This window comes from Phasianus colchicus, chromosome 13 (assembly GCF_987193195.1).
Source record: "Phasianus colchicus chromosome 13, bPhaCol1.hap1.1, whole genome shotgun sequence".
Taxonomy (NCBI): Eukaryota; Metazoa; Chordata; class Aves; order Galliformes; family Phasianidae; genus Phasianus; species Phasianus colchicus.
This window is the reverse complement of record NC_143448.1, coordinates 3,209,440-3,233,223: the sequence shown is the minus strand read 5'-3', so window position 1 is coordinate 3,233,223 and position 23,784 is coordinate 3,209,440. Positions and strand designations below refer to the sequence as shown.

The window sequence follows — 23,784 nt, the reverse complement described above, 5'->3', positions numbered from 1 at the left end:
CAGGGCTGTGGTTACACTTAGAGTTTTAGAATTACATGAACAAGCAAGCAGCATAGCTTACTGTTACCTACAAGGGAGACTTCACTGCAGCCTTCCAGTACTCAAAGGTAGCTTAGAAGCAGGAGGGAGACCAACCTTTTGCATGGTTTGATACTGATAGCACAAGGGGGAATGGCTTTAGACTAAAAGAGGGGAGATTTAGGTCAGCTATTAGGATGAAATTCTTTACTCAGCGGGTGGTGGGGCCCTGGCACACCTGTCCAGAGGGGCTGTGGGTTCCCCACATCTGGAGGTGCTCTAGGGCAGGTTAGTTGGGGCCAATTCCACTTCTAGATTTCCAGTGTCCCTACCCCTGGTGATCCAGCACCCAACAGAAGGGCTGAATCACACTGCTGGCAACTGGTTTGCTTGTGCATTACTGACTGTCCACACAGCTGGTGCATGAAAGAGGGAGAGAGAAGGAGGCTTGATGTCAGCAGCTTGCTTCCATGTGGTGGCTGTGTGCTGTATGATCACTTTGTACTCTCCCACCACCTGGAGCTGCTCATCCTGTGCTGTGCTGGAGCCCCTTGGACCCGGGGTTAAACCAAGATTGTTAGAAGCCCCTAGATCTCTCACACTCTATTGGCTTCCCTTAGTTTTGTCCTTTCCCCCTCCCAGTACAATCCAGTTCTGCCCAGTCCTTCATTATATTACCCAGTGGAGGAACCAAAACCAGTAAGAAGCTCTGTGGGGGCTGGGGGTTGGGGAAGTGATAGCAGTGCCTTGTGACAGAGGGAGGGGGGACGTAGCCGAACAGGGGAAAAGAGGAGATATGATGATGGAGAGACATGGGGATTATTGAGGGCTAGGAGGACGTGGGATCTGCAGGGGCATGGGGGCATAGAAGATTATGGGAACACGGGGGAACGTAGAATCATAGAATCACAAGGTTGGAAACATGGGAACCTGAGGGACACAGGGAACATAGGAGATCATGGAGACATGAGGGACATGAGAGATATGAGAACATGAGGGTCATGGAGTCACAACACAGAGCATCAGGGAGGTGGCATAGGCATTGGGGACAGGCATTGGGGACAGGTGCTGCTCCTCCAGAATGTGACAGCAGTTCCCACTACCTACGTCAGTGGTTACATGAAGTGATACCACAACTTCCCTTTTTCACTCCAGAAAGGAGACAGTGGCTGAGGATGATGGAGACAGCAGAGGAGAAGGCGCGGTAAGAGGGGGAAAAGGGGGATCCTCTATGGCTCTGTCCCTGTCCCTGTCCAATCCTGCACTGGTCCTATCCCCCTCACCACTCCTGTCAGCAAATCCCTGCATCCCTTTCCTCAGCACTCCTCATCTTATGCAGAGTTCCTGTCCCCAAATCCTCAACTCCATATGCCAAGCCAGTTCTGCACTGGGTTTTGCAGGGAGGGAGGCAGCAGTAGTGCACTATGTAGCTGGGGGTTGTACTGGTATGGGGACACTGGGTCACGGGGTTATTGTAAATGGAACTGAATTATGGTGGGCAGCACTGATCATGGTGGGCAGTACTTGATTATACTGGTTGGAGTCACTGAGTCATCCTTGGCAGCACTGAGCTGTTCTGGTCCCTGTGCCCCAGCCCCTGACTCTCCCTCTCTCCCCCAGGCCCAGCACCGGGATGTGTCCCTTCCACTGTTTCCCACCCCAGCTGCTGCTGCTGCTGGTGACAGTGACACTGATGCCGATGGTGCACCCATATGGCTTTCGCAACTGCATTGAGGATGTCAGGGCATCTTTGCGCTTCCGCTGCATCCAGCGCTTCCTGGAGTCACCGGCCCTGGCAGTGTCTGACCTGCCACCACATGCCATCTCACTCAATCTGTCATACAACTTAATGCGCTGCCTGCAGCCCTCTGCCTTTGCCCGCCTGCCACAGCTGCACACCCTGGACCTGGCCCACAACCAACTGGAGACCCTCTCCCCTGGTGCTTTCAATGGGTTAGGTGTGCTGGTGGTGCTGGACCTGTCTCACAATCGGCTGACCACACTCGCCGAAGGGGTGTTCAACAGTTTGGGCAACCTGTCCTCGCTGTGGATACAACAGAACCCCCTGAGCACGGTGTCACCTGGTGCTCTGCTCCCCCTGCTCAACCTGCGCCGTCTGTCTTTGCGGGGTGGGCAGCTGAACGGCTTGGGGGCGGTGGCAGTGGCGGTGCAGGGCTTGGCACAACTGGAGCATTTGGACCTATGTGAAAACAACCTGACAATGCTGGGGCCAGGCCCACCACTACCTGCCTCGCTGCACACCCTGCAGCTGTGCAACAACTCGCTGGGGGAGTTAGCAGGGGGTAGCCCAGAGATGCTACGGCACGTGAAGATACTCGACCTCTCCTACAACAGTATCTCACAGGCGGAGGCCTTCACCCAGCTCCACCTGCGCAACATCAGCCTGCTCCACCTGATGGGCAACCCCTTGGATGTCTTCCGCCTGTTGGACATTTCTGACATCCAGCCTCGCAGCCTGGATTTCTCTGGGCTGGTGCTGGGGGCTCATGGGCTGAAAAAGGTGTGCCTGAGTCTGCAGGGTCCCCAGGCCTTGCAGCAGCTGCGGCTACAACGCAATGGACTGAAGGTGCTTCCGTGTAATGCGCTGGCATCGTGTCCTGTGCTGCGAGAGCTGGACCTGTCCTGGAACCGACTGCAGCAGGTGGGCTGTGCTGGCAAGCTGCTGGGCAAGAAGCAGCAGGAGGAGCTGGAAGTGCTGAAAGTGGAGCACAACCTGCTGAAGAAACTGCCATCTTGCCAGGGGGCCCAGGTGCTGCCACGGTTGCACAACATTTCCTTCCGCTTTAACCGCATCCTGACTGTTGGGTTCCGCGCCTTTGCCTATGCCCCAGCCCTGCAGGTGTTACAGCTCAATATTAACAGCCTGGTGTTGCTGGACAGGGAGGCACTGTGGGGGCTGCACAACCTGACAGAGCTGCGTCTGGACAACAACCTGCTGACTGACCTCTACAACAACTCCTTCACTGACCTCCACAGCCTGCGCACCCTCAACCTGCGCAACAACCGTGTCTCTGTCCTCTTCCCTGGTGTTTTCCAGGGGCTGTCCGAGCTGCAGACGCTGGATTTAGGGGGCAACAACTTGCGCCACCTGGCCCCACAGTCACTGCAGGGACTGTCCAAGCTGCGCAGGCTGTACCTGGACCGCAACAGACTGTTGGAAGTGAGCAGTAGAGTGTTCGCCCCGGTGCAAGCTACCCTCGGGGTGCTGGACCTGCGGGCCAACAACCTGCAGTACATCTCACAGTGGCTGCACCAGCCACCACCCTTCCGTTACCTGAGCAGCCTGTACGACCTTAAACTGCAGGCACAGCAGCCCTATGGGCTGAAGATGCTGCCTCACCACTTCTTCCAGGGCTTGGTGGAGCTGCAGCGGCTGTCGCTGTCACAAAACATGCTGCGGGCCATCCCACCAGACGTCTTCGAGGACCTGGGCAAGCTGCAATCCCTGACATTGGCTGACAGCAGCAATGGGATACGTGACCTGCCTGACGGCATCTTCAGAAACCTGAGCAACCTGCAGTTCCTGGACCTGGAGAATGTAGGTCTGCACTCACTCACTCTGGAGGTCTTCGGCAACCTCAGCCAGCTGCAGGTGCTGCGCTTGGCCAGAAATGAGCTGAAGACCTTCAATGCCAGTGTTGCCAGCCGGCTGTCCTCCTTGCGCTACCTGGACCTGCGCAAGTGTCCACTGAGCTGCACCTGTGACAACACGTGGCTGCAGGGCTGGCTGAACAACAGCCGTGTGCAGGTTGTCTACCCTTACAACTACACCTGCGGCTCACAGCGCAATGCCTACATCCACAGCTTTGACACACGCGTCTGCTTCCTGGACCTGGGGCTCTACCTCTTTGCTGGGACTGCACCAGCAGTGCTGCTGCTGCTGGTGGTGCCGCTGGTGTACCACCATGCCTATTGGAGGCTGAAGTACCACTGGTACCTCCTGCGGTGCTGGGTCAACCAGCGGTGGCGGCGGGAGGAAAAGCGCTACCTCTACGACAGCTTTGTGTCCTACAATTCAGCTGATGAAAGTTGGGTGTTGCAGAAGTTGGTGCCTGAGCTGGAGCGTGGTGCCTTCCGACTCTGCTTGCACCACCGTGACTTCCAGCCGGGCCGCAGCATCATTGACAACATTGTGGATGCTGTCTACAACAGCCGGAAAACAGTGTGCGTGGTGAGCCGCAGCTACCTGCGCAGCGAGTGGTGCTCTCTGGAGGTGCAGTTGGCCAGCTACCGGCTGTTGGATGAGCGGCGTGACATCCTGGTACTGGTGCTGCTGGAGGACGTGGGTGATGCTGAGCTGTCTGCCTACCACCGCATGCGACGGGTGCTGCTGCGGCGCACCTACCTGCGCTGGCCTCTCAACCCCACAGCTCAGCCACTCTTTTGGGCACGGCTGAAGAGGGCACTGAGGTGGGGAGAGGGAGGAGAGGAGGAGGAAGAAGAAAGTTCGGGTGGAGGGACAGGAAGGCCCAGGGAGGGAGACAAGCAGTTGTAGTGGAAGTGTCAGCTGGCTGTAGGATGGAGGAAAATCAGCTGTAGGGTGGAGGACAACAGCTGGCCAAAATGTGAAAGAGAACCATCCATAGAGTGGAGGACAGCAACTGGCCCAAGGGTGGAAGAGAACCAGTGATAGGATGGACAGCAACTATCCATATAGACAACCAGTCGTAGGATGGAGTGCAACAGCTGCCCATATAGAAGACTACAGTTGACCATAGGGTTGAGGAGAACCAGCCATAAGATGAAGGACAACTGATCATAGGGTGGAAAACCTGTAGATGGGAGGAAAGCTGTCTGTAAGATGGAGGACATCCAACCACAGGGCCATAGAGAGGAAAGCAACTGGCTGTGCAGAGGAGAAGTAACCACAGGGAGAACCACAACAGGGCTTTTCTCATCCCAAAATGCCAGGTTCCCTTCTTAAAGGACACCAGAATGGCCTTTCTCACTCCAAATACTCAGATCTGACAATTCAGATGACTCTCTCAAAATTCTTATGTATTGTAGAATTAGATTCTGAGATACCCCTCCAAACAGGCCCAAGAACAACCTTTCTCACTCTAGACTGTTCCCCTCCTCAGACTGGCTTTTCTTGCCTCAAAATGCTTGTACCCATCCCAAAGGACCCCAGAAGTGCTCTTCTTCCCCAGAGCAGAGTTTCTGGGATCCCACAAGGCATTGTCACCCTGGGGTGCAGAAGGCTCTGTTGTGCACAGAGAGGGGTCCCCAATAAAGAAAGGCTCCCCCCATTTCACTTGTCCCTTGCTATGGTCATATGTGGGGTGAGGTGGAATTGGGATGGCATTTTGTGGAGCCTGACAATGGCACAGTCAGATGAGGGGAGCACTGTCCCTGAGTTCTTTTTGGCCATTGTTTGGGATTCTGGCTGCAAAATGGGGGGAAAACAGATTTTGAGCTCTGAGGTGGAAGAGCCCAGGAGGTCGCAAACTCCCACAAACCCTCTCAGTATCACCACAACTCCCCTAGAGCTCCCATTTCCCCTTTGGAAAGCCCTAGTGTAATCAGCCTCTCCTGCCTCCAGGGTTCCTCCAGGCCCTGCATTCTCCTCCAGAACATACCAGTACCCCATTATCCCCCTCCCGAAGTTCTCTTTTCCCTTCGAACACCTTTAATATCCCCAGAGACACCTGGAGTTCCCCCAGAACCACTCCAGAGTCCCCTGTTTACCCACCACTGCCCTCAGAACCCTCTATTGACATGCCTTCTCCCCAACCAGAACACATATTTCCCCTCTCAGAGCCCTCCGACAATCCCCAGACCCCACATCATCCCAGGATTCCCATTTCCCCTCCACTGTCTCCCATTACCACCCCCTTTCCCCAGTATCTCCAGTTCCCACACAGGACTCCAGCTTCCCACACAGACACCCCATTCATACCCCTGTGGTATCACTGCAGGTGCTGGGGGAGAAACGCTGAAGAAGTGGTCAGTTGCCTTGGGACCACAGAACTGCGGCTGGGATGCAACAGCTGAGACCCCAGCAGCAGCAGCCATTCCCCCAGCCACAGTGCAGCTGCCAGATGTGAGGAAACCTTCCAGGCCACCAAGTGTGTATACAGGAGGGGCTGGTATGTGGCCAAGTACCAAACATCGAAACACAGAATTATTAAGGCTGGAAAAGACCTCTCAGATCCGCAACCCCAGCCCACTCCCACCATGCCCACTGCCCATGTCCCTCAGTGCCACATCCCCATGGCTCTTGGATGCCTGCAGGGATGGTGACTCCCCCAACTCCTTGGGCAGCTGTGCCATTGCATCACTGCTCTCTGTGAGCATAAATTGTTCCTAATACCCAAGCTGAACACAGGACATGGCTGCCAGCAGGTCACACTGTTACCATTACTCACTTTGTAGCTACCGAGTGATGAGGAAGTGATTTAGAAGAAAGACAGGGAAGGATTAACTGAGAGTCAACCAGGGCACGTGGGAGAAACAAAGCGAAAATGAAAGGGAGGAAGAAAGAAGATGAAGCCAGACTCTTTGCAGCTGTGCCAAGACAAGGAAAAAGAAGAGAGGACACACTGAAATACAGGAACTTCCATTCACATGGTCACACACTGGGACAGGTTGCCCAAAGAGGTTAGAAAAGCACCATCTCTCTGAATATCCAAATATGGGATGCAGTCCTGAGCCACCTCCTCCAGCTGACCCTGGTTTTGGAAGGGGAGAATGGCCAGGTGATGATGGCCTGAGGTGGTTTACAGCTATGCTATAAATAGGTAAACATGAGCTATATGCAGAACCATTTGCTTTACATCTTTCCTTGCATGGCAATGGTTTCTGAGGGCTTTGGGGCTGCTTTCCAGGAAACCCCAGCATAGCAGAGGACCTCAGCATGGCCAGATGAACTTGTGGGACTCCCTGAAGCAGTGGGACACTGAGAGAACATTCCCAGGGTACCCATGGCCTCGTGCTGGAAGAAGAGACAGGAGGGAGGGCAGAGGCAGAGCCAGAAGCAGGGGCACAAGCAGACACCTCCACCTCAGCCAGCTCCCTGGGCTGCCTGCCCAGACCTCAGATCCAGCCTCAACTCAGTACATGAGAAAAGCACAGCAGATTCTTATCATATTTATTAATATTTTTTTCCAATACAGTAAATCCTCTCTACAGCGACAGGTTAGTTAAATCTGGTTTACATATTGCCGTCTTGTGAGAACTGTGGCCTCGACACCACTGTGACAAAACCAGTTGCGCTCAGACAGGGAAAGGGGGAAATGCGTTCAATTCTGATGTGACTGGGAAAAGAGGAGAACCAATAAAATCAAAAGAACAAACCACAAAGGGAACAGAACAAACCAACACAACCCAGGTGGGAAACCGAAGGCAAGCACGGCCAGACCACCTCAAATGGAACCACACGGCACCACTTGTACGAGAGAACAGGGGGAGCAAACCCAAAGGTCAGGGCCCAGACAACCCCATATATATAATATGTATAGGTATTTATATATATATCATCTGGAAGGACACGCTGAGAAAATGGGTGATCGCAGTGGTATCTACAGAAAAAAAGTCTGCTTAGCATTTAGTCACACCGAGAAGGAAGCACATAGCAGAGTGAATGGGGGAAAACAGGGACACTGGCATTGTCAGCGTTATGGGGTATGGACCGAGGTGCCGGCCTTGGGGCCAGGAGCCCTCGAGCACCCGCTGGGAGCCCTGTGGCCCCTTGATGGGGGCGAGGGCCTGTGGGGAAAGTGCTTCAAGGGGGCTGCACGGGACCTGCTCCAGCCCAAATGGCTGCAGCAGGTGGATCCTCAAAGGGGCTCTGCAGCTGCCCTGTCCCAGGGCTACCATGAGACCCCCAGCACCCATCACCAGAGCTGGGATCTCCTTTGGCCCAGGCATGGGAGGAGCTGGGCTGGGTGGCTGATTGCAGGGTTACACAATGATGTGGCTGTCCGTGCCACTTGGGGCTGGCTGGGGCCTTGCAGACTGCTTAGAGCCAAGCCCTTGATGGCCCGCTCCCTGCAGAGGTGAGACAAGGGGGAACCATCTCCCAGGGACAAAGCCAGGTGTGGAATGTTCCCCGCGTGCCATGGGGGCACCTTGCAGAACCGGCACGCTGAAGTGGGGTGCCCAGAGGGGCCGGGGGTGCAGGGGGCTTCCCGGAGTGGGGTGGTCTCATCTTATTGCTAATGGCTCTGCTGCAGCGACAGCCAAAGGCTGAGGAGGCGGATCCTCATGGTGACCCCAGACCCAGCTGCCTCTGAGCTCTGGTAGCCTCAGACCAGGGCCAGCACATCAGGGACTGGGTGATTCAAGGGGCAGACACTGCCCCCATATGCATTTTTGGTAGCAGGCAGCAACTGTCCTTTTTGCAACAAAAACAGGGCCAAGGCAGCACTGTGCACGGGATGTGAGCTGGGGGGATGCTGATGATCCCCTTCTGCCCTGACAGCTCAGGCTGAGACCTCCGTCCCTGCCCTGGGCAGCCCCCGAGGTGCATGGCAGGGAGAGGCACAGGCAGGATGCAATTGCTCACGATGCCCAGCATCCACCCGGGCTGCAGGTCCTGCCCGTGCCAGAGATCCCATGCAGTGCCCAGGGAATGGCCACTGGGGAGAATGGGAGCTGCAGCCCCAGGATGAGCACTGTGATCTCCCCAAAACGACCACACACAGCACCCCAGCCCTGGCTTCCTTCTGGCTTGGCCACCCTTAAGAGACTGACCTACTTCTCTGTATCCTGCTGTTCTGCTCATGTCCTGCTGTCCTGCCCATGTCCCACTGCCCTGCTCCATCCCACCATCCCACCCTTGCTCACCCATCCCGGCCACGTCTCCCTGCCATCCTCCCTTCCACACCAGGGCCAAGGCAGTGCTGGGGAAGGTGAGGACTGAGGCAGAGCCATGTGTGACTACTGGGCTGAGCTGGGACTCTGAGCCTGCAGATGACAAGGAGAAGCTCCTCTGGTGCCCAGTGAGGGAGGGAGGCCAACAGCAAAGAAGATGAATCGACCCCAGGGGAGCGAGAGCACTGGCAGAGGTCGTCCGTGGGGCGGGTGGGTGCTGGCGGGATGCTGACGGATGGGAAATGGCTCTGGAGGAAACGGTGGTGGCGGCCACGGGCCTCAGCACGATACCTCCATGGTGTGGTTGATCTGCCCCATGGCCTCGCTGCTCTCCGAATGGGTACAGGCACGTGGTCGGGCACCTTCCACAGAACTGGCGCTGGTGAGCGAGGCTGTGCGGGAGCGTGCCAGGCGGGTCATGCTGGCAGACGGCACTGCATGGGCACAGAGAGGGGGTCTGGGTGCTTGGCCAGGAGAGGCTGGGCTGACACTGCCTAATGCAAGCAAAGCTGCTGGCCTGGAGCAGGTCCCACTCCCCAAGGCAGATGGCCCCAGGCACAAGCTTGCAGCATGCAGTGCCACAACATGAGCAGCTCCGTGCTGGCAGAGGATGTGGTGCCCCAGCCAATCCCCTGGGCAGTGAGGCAGTGGGAAGCCCCAGCCACCATGCTCCAGGGGGGTGTGAATGAGGATGGGAACTCTCCCGGTTCCCCAGGGTGAAGGTGGCACCTTCCTCCAACCAGGATGCACAGAGGGCACAGCTGCTGTCCTGTGAAAGAGCACACGGTGGGCATGCTGCCTGCACGGGGAGGCTTGTCTTAATGCCATTGCTTAGCCCTCAGCCCTGGCTCAGGGTGGAGGCAGCCCAACACTTTGGGCAAAGCAGAGCAGGACAGAAGGCACTGTCTGGGAAGGGGCAGCCCCATGCCCAGGCTGCTCCCAAAGGCGCCCCAGCAGCCTCAGGGCTCAGCGCCTTGAGGGCACCATGCAGGGCAGGCAGCACCGAGCGGTACCTGCACCTCCACTCAGCCTCCGATCCTTCAGGTGGGCGACTGGCAGGGCGGGAGCAGGAGGAGGGCAGGAGGGCAGAGAGAGAACGTCAGCTACACTGGGGGCTGCACGGGGCCAGAGGTCTCCTCCTAACCCATGTGTGTGCACAGATTTGCGTGGGTGCACACAGACCTGCACACACACACACACGCATACACAGAGACCCACACATGTACACAGTTCTCTTACACACAGAGCCTGTACATCCCACACCCCAAATACATGGATGGGCACCTTGTACACATACAGCACTACAGACACATTTGCAGCCCTCCGTCAGGATGGGCACGCTCATGTGCCAGGCTCCTCTGTGCCACACCACACACATACACACACACACATCCAGGCAGCCCCGTGCCCAGCACTCACTGTAGCCCATGCCTTGCAGGAAGTACTTGAAGGCTTCGGTCAGCTTGCCGGGCTGCAGGGAGAGAGCAGAAGGAGCTGAGGCACAGCCCCACACCGCCCCCAGTACCCCTTGGGAGTCCTGTGCCCACATCAGCCCATCTCTTTCCAGATAGGGGCCACACCATTCTATGTCAGGGGCCAGTGTAACTCAGCTGATGGAGAGTACTCACCTGTGTGACCTGGGGCAGCCCACCAGAATCCGCCATCTGCACAGACAAAGTTCTGGTTAGTTTGGGGGACGCCTTTTCTCCCATCCCAACCTCTAGTGCCCAATGGCTGGATTCTACTGCCAGGCCACCCTGCTCACTCCAGTCCCACATGAACTTGGGGCAGGTAGACAGGGACAACCTGTAATGCTGGAGCACGGGAAAACAGGGCACTGCACAAGCAGTGGGGGGCACCTTGATACTGTCATCACCCACTTACCTTCAGAAAAGTGGTGTTTGTGGGATCCAGCTTGGAATTACACTCCACCTGTGGGTGAGAGGGACAAGAACTAGCACTCCAGGGTGCCTCACGCCTGGCAGAAGCTGCCCACAGGTACCACCTTTGGTCCCAGCACTGCGCTGGCACATCCCACCCCAGGCAGTCACGTGTGCCCATATGCCTACAAGCATGGATGGCTACAATCACTCACCACACCCTCTTCAGCAGGAGCGTTGTCTCCCACCACCAACATCACAGGGCAACTGGAAATGAGAGGAGGAAATGGCACAGTCAGATCTCAGGCTGGGCTCCTTGCGCTGGGCGGTGCCTGTGCAGCTCTTACCGCAGTGTCTTGGCGTTGGGCACAGTGCCGGGCCGGTTGATGTCCAGATCCCTGCGGCTGGAGGAGGAGAGAGAGCCAGTGTGAGCATGCAGGGGAGCACAGAGCTGGGGTATGCCCAAAAAATGACTCTGTGGAGCCCTGCTGTCCCAGCACACTGTGATCCCCCAATACGCTGCTCCCTGCTGGCCTGCATTAGAGGATGACAGCAGCACTCAGTGGGGTGGAGGTTCCCATGGCACCTCAGGGCCACCCACCACCCTGCGAAGATGGTGATGTTGCTGGATGCTGCTTACCTGTTGTACATGTTGAGGAAGAGCTGGAGGTTGAACTGGTTCACCACGCTGCCAATCTGCTGCCTGTAACTCTGCACCAGCTCCGTGTTGTTCACCAGCTCCTCCTGCACCAGCAGGGGACAGAAATCAGGGCCAGGGCTGCCAGGTGCCCATGCCTTGCCCACTAACAGCAGAACAGCAGGATGCAGGCACAAATCTCACCCAGCACGTGGGTAGGGCTGAGCCCCAGATCAGGCAGAAGGGATGCAGGCAGGGCTCTGCCAAGGCCATCCCCAGCACCAAGCACCCAGCACACGGTGGGGGGTCGGGCACAGTCAGGCTGGGATGCTGTGGGGACAGGTGCAGGCAGAATGCAGGCAGCCCTTACCTGGCTGAACAGGTGGGACAGGACCATGTCTGGCAGTGTGCTGGTGAGGCCCGAGAGCTGTGGAGGGAGCACAGGGAGTTACCATCCTGCCCTGGCTGGCTCCTGCCCTGGCATCGCAGGTGGCATGGGATGGGTGCCAAAGGATGCCACCAGAGCTTGGAGGAGTTTGGGTTCTGCTCACCTTGGCAGCTGCCCAGTCAATCCAGCCTTTGCCGTTGGGGTCGATGTTCATGAGAACCAGCCCTTCAACCAGGTCGGGGAAGATAAGCTGCACCAAGCAAGAGGAAGAATGTTCAGCATGAAAAGGCAATGTGTCCACCAGCAACACTGCCCACTGTGCAGGAACTAAGTCCAGGCCAGGGGCATCCCAAGTTGTCCTGGAGCCCAGGGGGCCAACATGGCCCTGTTTTGGCACAGCACTGCCATCCCAACCTCCAATGCCCTCCAGGAACCTTCACAGCAGCACACTGTTCCTGGGGTGACAGCTCAGGCTCCTGCCCACATGCTGGGCTGACAGGAGGCCCAGTCAACTCAGGGCCACTCCATGCTCACCGCAAACTTGGCCAGCACGTAGGCTCCTGCCCCAACACCGATCCCGATCACATACTTGAATCTGGAAAGCAGAAACGTAGCATAAGGAAATGGTGGGAAACCCCAGGGCATCCCTTCCACGAGGATGGGGCACAAAATGACATACAGGGTACTGGCTGACCAGGACAACTGCCCCAGCCCCAAGCCTTCCTGCCACACTGCTCCCTGCACCATCTGAGAAGAAGTTGACTCACCCAAAGTGCTGCACCACGCTGGGTAACATGGCAGCCAGCTGGTCCATGGATGGGTACTGGTACCTGCAGCAGGGAGGGCACAGGGAGGTGATTGTGGGGCCTGTGCAGAGCTCACAACCCTGCTCACCCACCAAGCACCATATTGCCCACCCTGGGCTCTGACACAGCAAGCAGGTGGTTGCCCTGGCAAGGGCAACCAGTGGGCATGGCAAGTCCCCAGCACAGGCACCTACCCCTGCGGGAACTGTGAGGCTCCTGCCTGCTGGCCTGGCGCATCCACATGACACACCACAAAATGTTTTGTGATCTCCTGCATGTCTTCATAGTTGAAGAAGGTGTTGAAGCAAAGCTTGTCTGTCAAAGGGAGGCAGTGATCAGAGACCAAACACCCAGCACAGGGTCTGGTGGGTGAGGGGAGCGTGGGAGACAGGTCATCCACTGTCCTACTGCCTTGGCCAGGAGCTGATGTGCCACCAAAGCCGCCCACTCCCTCCCTCTGGGCTTCTGGCCTCCACAGCAGAGACCATGGACACTGTTAGCAAGGGCTGTGCGTCCCTAGCATGAGGATGGACACCAAGGACTGCAGGACAAGGCTGCAGAGCCTCAAAACAGCCACACTGTTCCCATCCAGCATGGCTGAGATCATTCCCATCCACCCCATGCTGGCTTCAGAAAGGAGCAGGGTGGCTAAAATGGGCAAGGTAGCTCCTTCATCCCAGGCACTCACGGTTGAGGCCCACATCGTGGTACGTCAGGATGGCAGGGCGGTTCCCCTTGGGTGAGCCCCGGATGACCACGTGCAGCAGCCCATAGGGCGTCTCAATGTCGTGTTCCTGGGGGAAGAGGAAAGATGAGTGACATTTGTCCTGCCCACACACCCCTCGCACTGCCCCAGCAACCTTCCCAAGAGTCATCTGTGTGTGTGTTTGTGTGTGTGTGTGTGTGGCCGCAGGCTTCAGTGTGGCCAGCATCCCAGAAATGCCTTCCCCATGGGAACCATCTGTGGGTAAGCAAGCACCTGGCAGACAGCACCATGGAGATGTCTCCTGGGGTTCAGGGCATGCGGCCCCACAGCCCTGGGCAGGGATGAGACCCAAGCTCCAGGGGGCCCTGTGTCTAGGCCAGCAGCAGAGGGCAGGGCATTGCATATAAATACTCCCAGCTTCCATCAGCTCCCCACAGGGCGGAGTTTTCCCAAGCTGGATGCAGCTACTGCATATTTAATAGCAGCCTGTGGATGGTTCCTCTGCAGACTCTCTGTGACTCCTCATGGGATCCACATGCCAACTCCACATTTGCCTTCACCTTTGACATGAGCAGATTTCACCCATGTGGAAGGCTCGGGATCTCCAGGTTTGGCAGCAGCAATGAGCAAAGTCTGTCCAAATGCAGCCCAACCTCTTCCCAGAGACACAGGAGGCTGCCCAGGAGCCAGTGCAGGAAAGGTGCATCCATGTCCCAGAAACAGAGTACAATAAACACAGAGCATCTGGGATAGTACAGAACAGCTGAGATGGGACAGGAAGACCACAGGAAGGGATGGAGAGTTTGGGATGGGGTGGAAAGATTTAGGATTAGAAAGGTGTACAGGATGGGATGGGATGGGATCTAGGATGGAATGGATGTATCATGGTATGGGACTACCGGCGGGATGAAGGGATAAAGGTTTCAGATGGAAGGAGATGTGATGGGATAGGATGGTTTAAATTGAGACAAGAGAATTTGGGATGATCGAAGAGGGCTTGGGATGGCAATGATCATGGGATGGGGAACAGGATAGGACGGGAAGTCTCAGAGGGCAGGAGAGCACGACAGTTTTGGCAACAAGATGAGAGAACAGTGTGACCCACTTGGCCTGGATTCACTACACCTGGGGCAAATAGGCAGTGGTCAGATCCCAAACATCGCCCTGGGAAGTGCCACATCCTGAGCTCAAAATGAGAGCTAAAATAACCACAAAACCCTGTGCTCTAAAATAGCCATGCTCCACACAGAGACCAGGAATGCCTTGTGCCTCCATTTCCCTGGCTCGGGAGGGCAGCGATTGCCAGAGAGAGAAGGGGAGTAAAGGGCAGCTCCTTCCTGATCACCCTCTGACTCACTTCAGCCTTGCTAAAGAGGAGGGAGCAGAAGACATCTCATTGCCAGAGCACCATTTCAGGGCACAGGTACCCTCCAGTCCCCACTTACTGCCATCAGAGCTTCTCCCAGCTAGGGGGTTGCAGGCCTGCTGTCCCAGGCCCACAAGGTCACACTGGTGTAGCTTCATCCTCCTCCCCAAGCCCTGACAGCTACAGAAAAGCCCCATGGATGGGATGATGCAGGGGGAACGGCCCCTCCACAGCCACGTGGGCTCCTGCAGGCCACGCGCCACCAAGGACTGTGAAGGACGCAGGCCTCAGGCAGGAGGAACAGCCTGAGGACAGATGCTCCTTGCCGTGGTGCCTCTCCACGCCATGAGCTGCTGCCTCCAGGGGCTCACAGCACCAGAGGACGGCTCAAGGGCTCCTCAGAGCTGATGCTGAGCTCCCCAAGGACACCCTGACCGAGCTCTCAATCACAGCCATCACTCCTCTCCCACGGCTCATGGCACCCACCCCTTCCCTCTCACCCACCTCTGCAGGTGCTGAACAGGGACACCGTGACAGATGGGGAAACTGAGGCAGCAGAACGGCTTGGCCCAAGGTCACCGAGCAGGAGGTGTCCACACAGCCCAATCCTGGGCACAGGGCTCTCTCCTCCCTTCCAACACAGCTCCCCTCACAGCCCTGACAGCCCCCTGTGCGCTCCCCGCTCCAAATCACAAGCCTGAGCTGGAGTCTCCTTCCCTAGTGCTGTGACCCCCGCCCAGCAGGCCAGGCACATCCCTGCCTGCTGCGGCACTGCTGGGTGCCACAGCCCTGCCCTCTGCCGCAGACGCGTCTGTGCTCGCTCAGAGGAGAGGCTCATGATGGAGAGAATGAAGCTAACAAGAAGAAGGTCACTGACATGGCTGCAGCGAGGTGGTGCAGGGGCTGCAGCACCCATATGTGCCTGGCAGAGCCCAGCTCCGTGCAGGATTCAGCATCCGCAGGGTTCCCGCTTGCCCGTCACAGCACTCCCACCTGCCCACCCTCCACACCAGCCTGTTGCCATCGCTGCAGAGGCTGCAAAACATCCGAGGGGTCGCTCCCAAATGGCCATTCCCTGGCCCTCCATCCCCTCTGCTCCCTTCAGACCCCGGTGGGGTGCAGCAGGGCTCCCCTGCCCGCAGTCATCCCAGCACAGCTGCAGCCACAGCTCAGCTTGTCCCGGCGCGGCAGCTCCGCCAGGCCCGAGGAGGACGTGCTCAAGGACAATGCGGCCCCGAAACCCGCGCTGCATCAGGGATGCGGTGGTGGTGTGGCCGCGTGAAGGAAGGGCTCCCTGGCGGGAGCTGCGCCCACCCCATCAGCTGCCCGGCACACAGCAAGCCCTGCTTGGTGCTGTGGTCCATCCTGAGCCAGTGGGGCAGGAAGTGGGGCAAAATCCAGGGGGGAGGGCAGCACGGCGACGGTGGTACCTACCCCATCCCAGCACTCGGGCATGGTGAGGACCGTGCAGGTGAGGATGCGCGGTCAGGGAGGGCCGGGCACGGGGTCCCAGCGCAGGGCACGGCGCTGCAGCGGGCTGGGATGAAGCAGAGCTCTGCGCTGGCTCAGCCCCTCGCCTCGATTTATAACGGAGCCCCAGCCCTGCGCTAAGCCCTCCCTCTCCCTTCCCCCTCAGCCGACGTGCAGCCCCAGCAGGTTTGGCCTCCATTGCAGGCGAGCGCTGCGATGCAGCCGGCACTCAGCCATTGGCTGCCACGCGAATTATTCATGCTCCAATTGGCCCCAAATACCCTTGTTTATGAAGAAAAACGCCTGGCGCCGTGCAGTACCCGCTCCATCTTCCCTCCTTCAGCAGACCAAACAGACACAGGCACCCAGATGGGGCTACGCTGACACCGTCTGTGATACAGAGCATCCTCAAGGCAGAGCTCAGCACCCCTCACCTGCACACATGGCTCAGTGCAAACACGCAGAGTCATGCTTGAGCCTGCAGCCATCCAGGCCGGAGCCTGCAGCAATGCACATGGACAGTGAAGCACTCGTGCACTCACAGACACACACAGCAAGTGATCTGTGTATGCATATGACCATGCACACAGAGCCTTGTGCACATGTGTGGACACATATGAATGTTGCCCCAATACGCCATCACCTCACCCAGAAGCATAAGAAGGTCTAAGGCCAGGGTGGGAAGATGCAGATATGAAACAAGAAATACAGTGTGGTTGTGTGGCCACAGAGAGGTTACATGACACGCAGGTATGGACACGAATCCCCCCACTCCTGCATGGTGCAGGATGATTTCACAACCCTAATTAGCCCAAACCTGGACATTGCCAGTGGCAGGTGAATAAGCCAGGAGGAACAGCCCAGCACCCCAGTGGGTCAGACCACATCCCTGGGCCACACAGCAAGAGTTTGCTTGTCTCTCCACCTGCCCAGTGGTCCCATCCAGTAACAGTTTCTCACCATCACGGCCCTGTATCATTCCCTGCACCTTCAGCCCAGTCCTACTGGCTGATAATCAGATAGAGGCAGTCCTGCAGCCTGCAGCGCCTGCCTGGACAGGCTGGATAGCCACATTCCATTGCTGGACCAAGGCAGCATCCAGCAAGGACACTCCTGCATCCCCGGCCCAGCATGGCCTTGTTGCCCCACCTCAGAGAGGCATCTGGTGCCCACTAGCATCCCTTGCCACGTCTTCTTCCATGCCCCAGCACACATCATGGCAGCAGCTCAGTGTCTCCGAGCAACTTCCCAGGCCATGGCCTTGAGCACTCCGGCCATCAGCAGTGTGTACACGGCTTCCCCATGTATCCTCAACTTCACCATCAGTTAGGGGAGGAAGAGGTGGGAGAAAGGGCAGACAGGCAGTGGGAAAGCCTTCACCTTGCCTTGAACAAGCCAGGCTAGCTCGAAAACTTTGCTCTGCACTGTTTTATCCTGCAGGGAACTCCACCCCAAACCCCTGGAGACACAGCTGTGCTACTGAACAACCATGTGGGAGAGAGAAGCCCAGGTCCCAGATGACTTCTGACACAGGAACAGAGCCCTCCACAGGTCTATGTGCCATTGTGCCTGCTGAAGGCAGGTAAGTCCATGGGCCCAATGGGAATCATCCCAGGATACTGAAAGAACTGGATGATGTTATGGAAAGACTCCTCCCTCAATTATTCTCCAATGATCTTAAGAATACAGAGAGGTCCCAGGCAATTGGAAGCTGGAAAATATTGTCTTAGTTTTCAGGAATGGTAAGAAAAATCATTATTTCCAGGCCTGGCAGTACCACTTCAGTATCTGTTAAAATTATGGAGAAGATAATTCTAGGAGTTTTTGAAAAACACTTGAAAGACACAGCAGTCATCGGTCACATTGGTCAGGGGTTCTCAAGTGTAAAGTCCTGCTTAACTAATTTAATTTCCTTTTATGACAAGGTTACCCACCTAGCCGACAAAGGAAGGACAGGACATGTTCTGGATTTTTGCAAAGCTTTTGAAACTGTCTCTCACAGTACCCTTGTGGACACAGTGTCTACCTGTGTGCCAGACAAGTACACACTATGAGGGGTGAACAACTGCCTGCTAGGTCAGGCTCCAAGAGCTGTGGTAAGTGGAGTTCCCCCAGACTGGTGCAGCTGCAGCCACAAGCAGCAAGCACAGCAGACTTGCACCCAGCCAGCACTGCAAGAAGCACATTGGGGCTGTGGTGAGGCCTGTGTGGAGAGCATCAGCCCAAGGACACCAATTCACAGGGATTTCAGGGGCTGTGGACACCCACATGGGACTCCAGCAGCACAGCATCAGCAACACCACCTTCTTCTTCCTCCTCACCCTTGCCTTGGTGATAACAGACTGTTCCCATTGGCTCTGCAAACCACACTTCCCTGCATCCTGACAAAACTCTGCTGTGCCACACCACACACATGGGCAATGGAGGCTGAAGGGGCCATTCCTAAAAGCCTGGGCACTGCATCTGCCAAAACAGGGACTGAGGCTCTCCTGCCCCTCTGGCAGGGTGACTGAAATCAGCTTTAGTTGCTCCTCACAGGCACTGGGGGTTCAGCGTAGGAGCTGAAAAGGTGCAGCCAGCACTGCCAATCCTCAGATCACCAATGTACGCTGTGAAGTAGCCTTATAGGGACCTGGCAGAGGACACGCTGTGCTCCAGCCTCCCTGCTGCTGGCAGAGGGACAGGCAACAAGCCAGGGACCAGCAGCCCACATCCCAATCCCTGTGTACTGACACCCCAGTTGACATCAGGGGAGCACAGCACAGGCTGAGCCCAAGACAGAAGTGGGGACTGAAACACAAGCCGGGACCAGGCACAAGCAGAACCTGCAGGGACTCACGCCACAGCCTCCTGCTGCCTGGCACCCCAAGGCCAGGCTGCAGGAGAGCTGGGCAGGACAGGGGCAGTGCCCTGCCTCCCATAAAGAGAAAGACACTTTCACCCACCCTTATGTAACTGGGGAGCTGGCATCACCCAGGGAACCATTGCCATGGCAATGGCAGAGGGGCTGGAAAAGCAGCTTGGTTTTTAGAAGAAAACACCAGTCCTAAAAAGATTTTGTCCCCGGCTCACTGCCAAGTGCCCACCAGCCACATCCGACCGCCAGCACCAAGTGCTGCAGTAGGCACCAGGCCAGTGTCCCCAGGGGCTCTGCAGGCAGACCCACAGCCATGGCCTTTTCCCACAGCACCAGTACCAAGCAGCCACTGCCTGCCCCAAGCTCTGGGGCAAGAGACAACTCCTCTTCCACTACAGCCAGTCCTACCTTCCAGTCTGTGTCAGCAGCAGAGAGGAACACATCCGAGTTCTCCTGTGGGAGAAGGAGAGCCATTAGATACTGAGGGCTGAAGCACACCAGTGTCCACGTCTTGGCAGCCAACACGCGGGGTTGGAGCCAGAGCTGTTCCCCAACTCACCAGCTCAGCATCCTGGCCACGCAGCAGTGGCTTCTCCTCAGTGAAGCGCAGTTCGTGCAGCCCCGCCATGGTCATCTCCTGCAGCAGCAGCCCTGTCCGAGGGGAAGGAGACATCAGCACCCTGCTGGGTCCTGCTTCTGGTGTCCCTCAGCTCTCCCTGAGCCTTTCTGCCCAGAATGCCAAATCAGCTCCCATCCACTTAGCCAACGGGGCCCAGTGTGCTGGCTTGGCCAGGGGCTGCAGGAAACCCAGCTTTGGGGCCAGGAATGGAAGTGAGGGCTGGCAGCACCTGCAGGAGCTCAGCTCCTGCCCAGCTCCAGCTCTCCCAGTTAAGGACTCAGGCAGACTGGGAGAGCAGTGTGTCTGTCAGAGCTGGTCACCCTGCAAGTACGCAGCCCGGGGCGACAATGGTCTGATTTCCATGGCAGCTTCCAGCATTGGCCAGAGAGATGGGTCAATGTTTCAGCTGCGTGCAGGCTGTGGGCAGAAAGGGTGGGAGCAAGGGAGACCTCCCTGCAGAGCCAGACCAAGGTGTAACATTTCTCAGCCACACAGGGATGCTCTGAGCAGCAGGAACGGCTCTGTCAGGGAGTACAGAGACCACCTGAAGGTGGTATGGCAATGATGGGAGGAAACCAAACCCAGAGCCTTTACTCACACAGCCCTCCCCTCACTTGCACAGCAAGTGCTGGCCAGCTGGCAGCTCAGATACAGGGCTTGCAGGGATGGTCCTCACAGCAGGTGTAGTGCTGTGTGCTGCTGAGCAGGGCACCAAGGCTTTGTACATCCTAACACCAGCACTGCCAACATATCCCCAAGTGTCAGCCCAGCTCAGAAAGCAAAGGGGAGTGAAGGGCTGCACAGTAGCTGGCCACACTCAGTGACAGACGGGGGAATGGGGACAGAGACAGTGCAGGCTGCCCTGTGTATGCACAGGTTGGATCTCCAGCAGCTCCCACTGTCCACTGCCACCCATTCCCCAGCACCAAGCCTCCAGCCATATTCCTGCTGCTTCCCACCCAATCTCTCCATGGAGCCCAGCGAGGACGGGGGCTGTGCCAGCACCAGGCAGAAGCAGACCCTGCTCCATCAGCAGCCTCAGCCAGGCCTGCTGCATGCTTTGCTCAGCACCACACCTGAGGCAGCCCAAGCTGGAGGTGCAGAAATGCAGAACTACAGGAACATCACAGGGCGTGCTCACCCCTGCCCCAGCCACCCAGAACACAGAACTGATTATAAGCTTCCCTCCAGAGCTGTGTTCTGCTAATCCAACTGAGTTTTCAGCTGAAAAACCAAGCGGGCTCTGCCACCTGGCTGCTTTCTGCAGAAATCACACTCTGCTCTGCTCTCTGGGAGCAGTCCAACAAACCAGGGAGGTTTCGAAGCAGAAGCACCAGCGCAGAGCCTCCCGGAGCTCCTGCAGTCCCAGTCCCACACTGGCTCCAGCCCTGTGCCCCCATCTCAAGGGAGGGAAGGTTAAAAAGTGGGGGAAATCAGCCTCACCAGGCGCCAGGTCTAGAAGAGAGCAGGAGAACCGTGCGCTGACCACGCCGACCGCTGCGTGGCCGCAGTCCTAGGGCGGCTGGGGACAGCACTTAGCATACGGTCGGTGTCTTTGTTAATTAAAGCCTATGGCTGATAATCAGAGGGAGGGAGGCTGAGTGATGAGGAACAGCCCCGTGATCTTGGTGTGTGGTGGGGGGGAACACCAGCCCGTAGGGGACATGGCAGAACCCCATGCGAACCAGCATCTTCAGTGCAGAACGACGGCCATTGGGAGCAGTTCGGGCTCGGGAGCTGGAGAGGAGCTAAGGGTCAGCCTTGGGATCTCTGTAACAGGGAGCCCCAAGGATGCCACAGCCCCGCAGCAGGATCACAGCCACACCGTGTCTTCCAGGGGGTGCCCCAGTAGTGCCAGTGGGAAGTCCCAAGTTGAGGTCCCAGCCAGTGGCAGCATGGGGACCCTCCAAGTCCTGCCCAACTCCAACCTGCCCAGAATGTGATGGCCAGGGAGATGCCACCAGGGCTGGCAGTGAGCACTTTTCCCTCCAACTCATCCCAATACTCCTCAGCAGCATCCCTCCCCAGGTGTTCCCACTCTGCCTTCCCCACGTGGTGCCAACATGTCCTGGGCAGAGCTGGGACACATCTCCTCCCTAATGCCAAACCAGTCCCAAACAGAGCACGGCATCATCCACCTGCTCAGCCAAGCAGCAGCTGAGGGCCAGGAGCACAGCACACTGCTGCTCCCCTGAAGGCACTGCTGCATAGGACACACTCCGTGTGCGCTGCCAGGAGCAATTTAAGCGACCCCTTTCCATTTCACTCTTTTCTATGGATCAGACACGTGCCCAGCAACCACCCAACTCTGGGCTCTCACAGCATGCCAGCATGAACCCTTGCAAACAGCCTTTCCCCTGCATCTTCCAGGGGTGAGCCAGGGAAGAGAGATGCAGACGGCTGCTGCGGCTCTGCCCTGTGGGGCCCTGGCACCGCGTGTGGAGATGCAGATGGAGGCAGCCCCGTTGGCTTTGCCTTCCCTGGGAACCTGCAGCCCAGTGTTCACTTATGGAAGGAGAACCAGCATACGGCGAGGAAATGCATTACTGCCAACTGTTATACTTCTCATCCCAGTGAGGCCGCAGGAAGAGTTTAACAGCGGTGTCCAGAAGGCAGGGGGACCCACAGGGTCCTCCCTGCTGCTCTCCGTGTGCTGCCCAGCGTGGCTGTGGCATCCCGGGGTGCTGGCATGGCTCCTCGGGGTGAAAGGAGCAGCGTGCAGCAGACAGGGTGGGGGGAGAAACCAAACGAACGGGGCTGCTGGAAAACCCCACAGAGCACAGCGTGGGCCCCCTCCCACCCCGCCGGCCCAGGACAAATCCCCCAAAGCCGGGTCGAGACTCATCGGGGAAGCTGGCAGCCGGGCTGCTGGCCCCGAGGGTGAGCCGTAGGGATGCTCCGGCAGCCCCGCAAGAGGACCCCAGCAGCCCTCCTACTTCCCCAGCCCACCCGGGGCCACGAGCGCCCCGAGCCCGAGGGCACGGCCGGGGGCTGCGGCAGCAGGGAACGGAGCCACCGCGAAGCTCAGCCCCAGCCCGAGGGATGCGGCAGCGCGACCCGCGGCCCCGCTGTGCCTCCGGGGCTCGGGTACCTGTGAGCAGCTCGATCTTGTGCCGGAGAACCTTCATGCCGGGCCGGCGGCCCCGGCGCGGGGAGCGAGCGGAGCCGGAGCGGAGAGGAGCGGAGAGGAGCGGAGCGGAGAGCGCAGGGCGGCGCAGGGGCGAGGCGGCACGGCCCCGGGGAGCGGATCCTCCCCTCGGCGGGGCCGGAGAGGAGGGACGGGGCCGGGGATGGGGCCGGGAGCGGGGCCGGGAACGGACGGATAATGGGAACGAGGGAGGGGGGAACTAAAGGGCAACTGTGGAGCTGCGGGGAGCGCGGGGGGCTGTGCGAGAAAAGGAGTGGGGTGCAGCGATGGAAGATGTGGGAGAAGTCTAGGGGAAGAGCTGTGCCCCAGGAAAGGGGCTGTAACGGCTGAGCAGGGTGGGGGTCCCCACGATGGTCAAAAGGCCCGGGAGGTCCTGCAATAAGGGAGACCTGGGCAATGGGTGTCCCCACAGCATGGCCAAGGAGTCAGGGGGCAGGGAGTGGGGATGGCGATAGAGAGGGTCTGAGGGGTCACCCAGGAGATGACACCATGGCTGGGATGGAGACGGTCCCCAGACACCTACAAGGAGCTGTGGGATAGCGGTGTTTGGGAAAGGAGGATCACCCATCACCCTCACAGCAGTGCTCAGGACTGTGGAGGAGCCCAAGGGCTCCCAAGGCAGCAAGGTAGCAACACTATATTTGCTCTGGTCAGTCCTGCCACTGCTCCTTCCCATATATTTCTTTGGTACTGTTTTAATTTATTTTCCTTCAGCTGGAGTGGCTCAGGTGGGAAAAGCTGAGCATCCTGCAGGCTGCCCCTTGGGGCCAGGACTCCATCACTCACTCCTCCTTGATGGACTTCTTCAGCTTAGCTGAGGCTGAGGGTCTCCTAAACCACACAAGATGCTGCACCAGGGTTGGGATTTTGGTGCTGGAATCTGGGAGACAACCCCTATCCTGGAAGTTCTGGGGACCAGCGGGATGCAGGCCTCAGCTGCCTCTGGACTGGGAACTTTTTGGGGTTCCCAAACCCATCAGCTTGAGAGGGTAGATGCAGAGTCTTGTTAGCAAACTCTCACACAAGTTTTCTCCCAACCCTAAACTCCAGGACT

At 57.7% G+C, this 23,784-nt stretch overlaps 2 protein-coding genes across 6 annotated transcripts; one reads left to right on the top strand and one right to left on the bottom strand.

The window, feature by feature from the left end:
• The first annotated feature begins 284 nt into the window (after nucleotides 1-284).
• Nucleotides 285-7,335, top strand: LOC116243765 (uncharacterized). The gene is made up of 2 exons (XM_031615161.2): nucleotides 285-1,222; nucleotides 1,639-7,335. Exons 1-2 carry the CDS (start codon nucleotides 1,011-1,013, stop codon nucleotides 4,532-4,534), a joined length of 3,108 nt encoding a protein of 1,035 aa, XP_031471021.2. The 5' UTR covers nucleotides 285-1,010; the 3' UTR covers nucleotides 4,535-7,335.
• NDRG4 (NDRG family member 4) lies at nucleotides 7,118-22,821 on the bottom strand. Of its 5 annotated transcripts, XM_090149848.1 has the most exons (17): nucleotides 22,674-22,819; nucleotides 19,523-19,614; nucleotides 19,372-19,416; nucleotides 13,253-13,358; nucleotides 12,759-12,879; nucleotides 12,526-12,588; nucleotides 12,293-12,353; nucleotides 11,922-12,008; nucleotides 11,741-11,797; nucleotides 11,374-11,477; nucleotides 11,081-11,137; nucleotides 10,949-11,000; nucleotides 10,738-10,785; nucleotides 10,482-10,517; nucleotides 10,273-10,324; nucleotides 9,867-9,905; nucleotides 7,118-9,287 (listed from the first exon to the last, which is right to left on the bottom strand). In XM_090149848.1, the coding sequence occupies exons 1-17, from the start codon at nucleotides 22,708-22,710 to the stop codon at nucleotides 9,133-9,135; spliced, it is 1,212 nt and encodes a 403-aa protein (XP_090005974.1). In that variant the 5' UTR covers nucleotides 22,711-22,819; the 3' UTR covers nucleotides 7,118-9,132. The 5 variants fall into 5 exon arrangements, with proteins under 5 accessions (XP_090005974.1, XP_031471331.2, XP_090005972.1 ...); XM_031615471.2 differs by lacking the exon at nucleotides 9,867-9,905 and having other exon boundaries at nucleotides 22,674-22,815; XM_090149849.1 differs by lacking the exons at nucleotides 7,118-9,287; nucleotides 9,867-9,905 and adding an exon at nucleotides 9,306-9,622 and having other exon boundaries at nucleotides 22,674-22,821.
• Between the last annotated feature and the right edge of the window lie 963 nt (nucleotides 22,822-23,784).

Bases quoted from the DNA above. Each gene is read 5' to 3' on its own strand.
- NDRG4 (XM_090149849.1), bottom strand. From the start codon at position 22,710: ATGAAGGTTCTCCGGCACAAGATCGAGCTGCTCACAG. The intron at 13,359-19,371 runs GTAGGACTGGCT...CTCTTCCCCCAG, and splicing joins CTGCTGACACAGACTGGAAG to GAACACGACATTGAGACGCC. The intron at 11,001-11,080 runs GTAAGAGCTGCA...TCTCATTTCCAG, and splicing joins CCCAACGCCAAGACACTGCG to TTGCCCTGTGATGTTGGTGG.
- LOC116243765 (XM_031615161.2), top strand. From the start codon at position 1,011: ATGAGGGTCATGGAGTCACAACACAGAGCATCAGGGAGGTGGCATAGG. The intron at 1,223-1,638 runs GTAAGAGGGGGA...TCTCTCCCCCAG, and splicing joins ACAGCAGAGGAGAAGGCGCG to GCCCAGCACCGGGATGTGTC.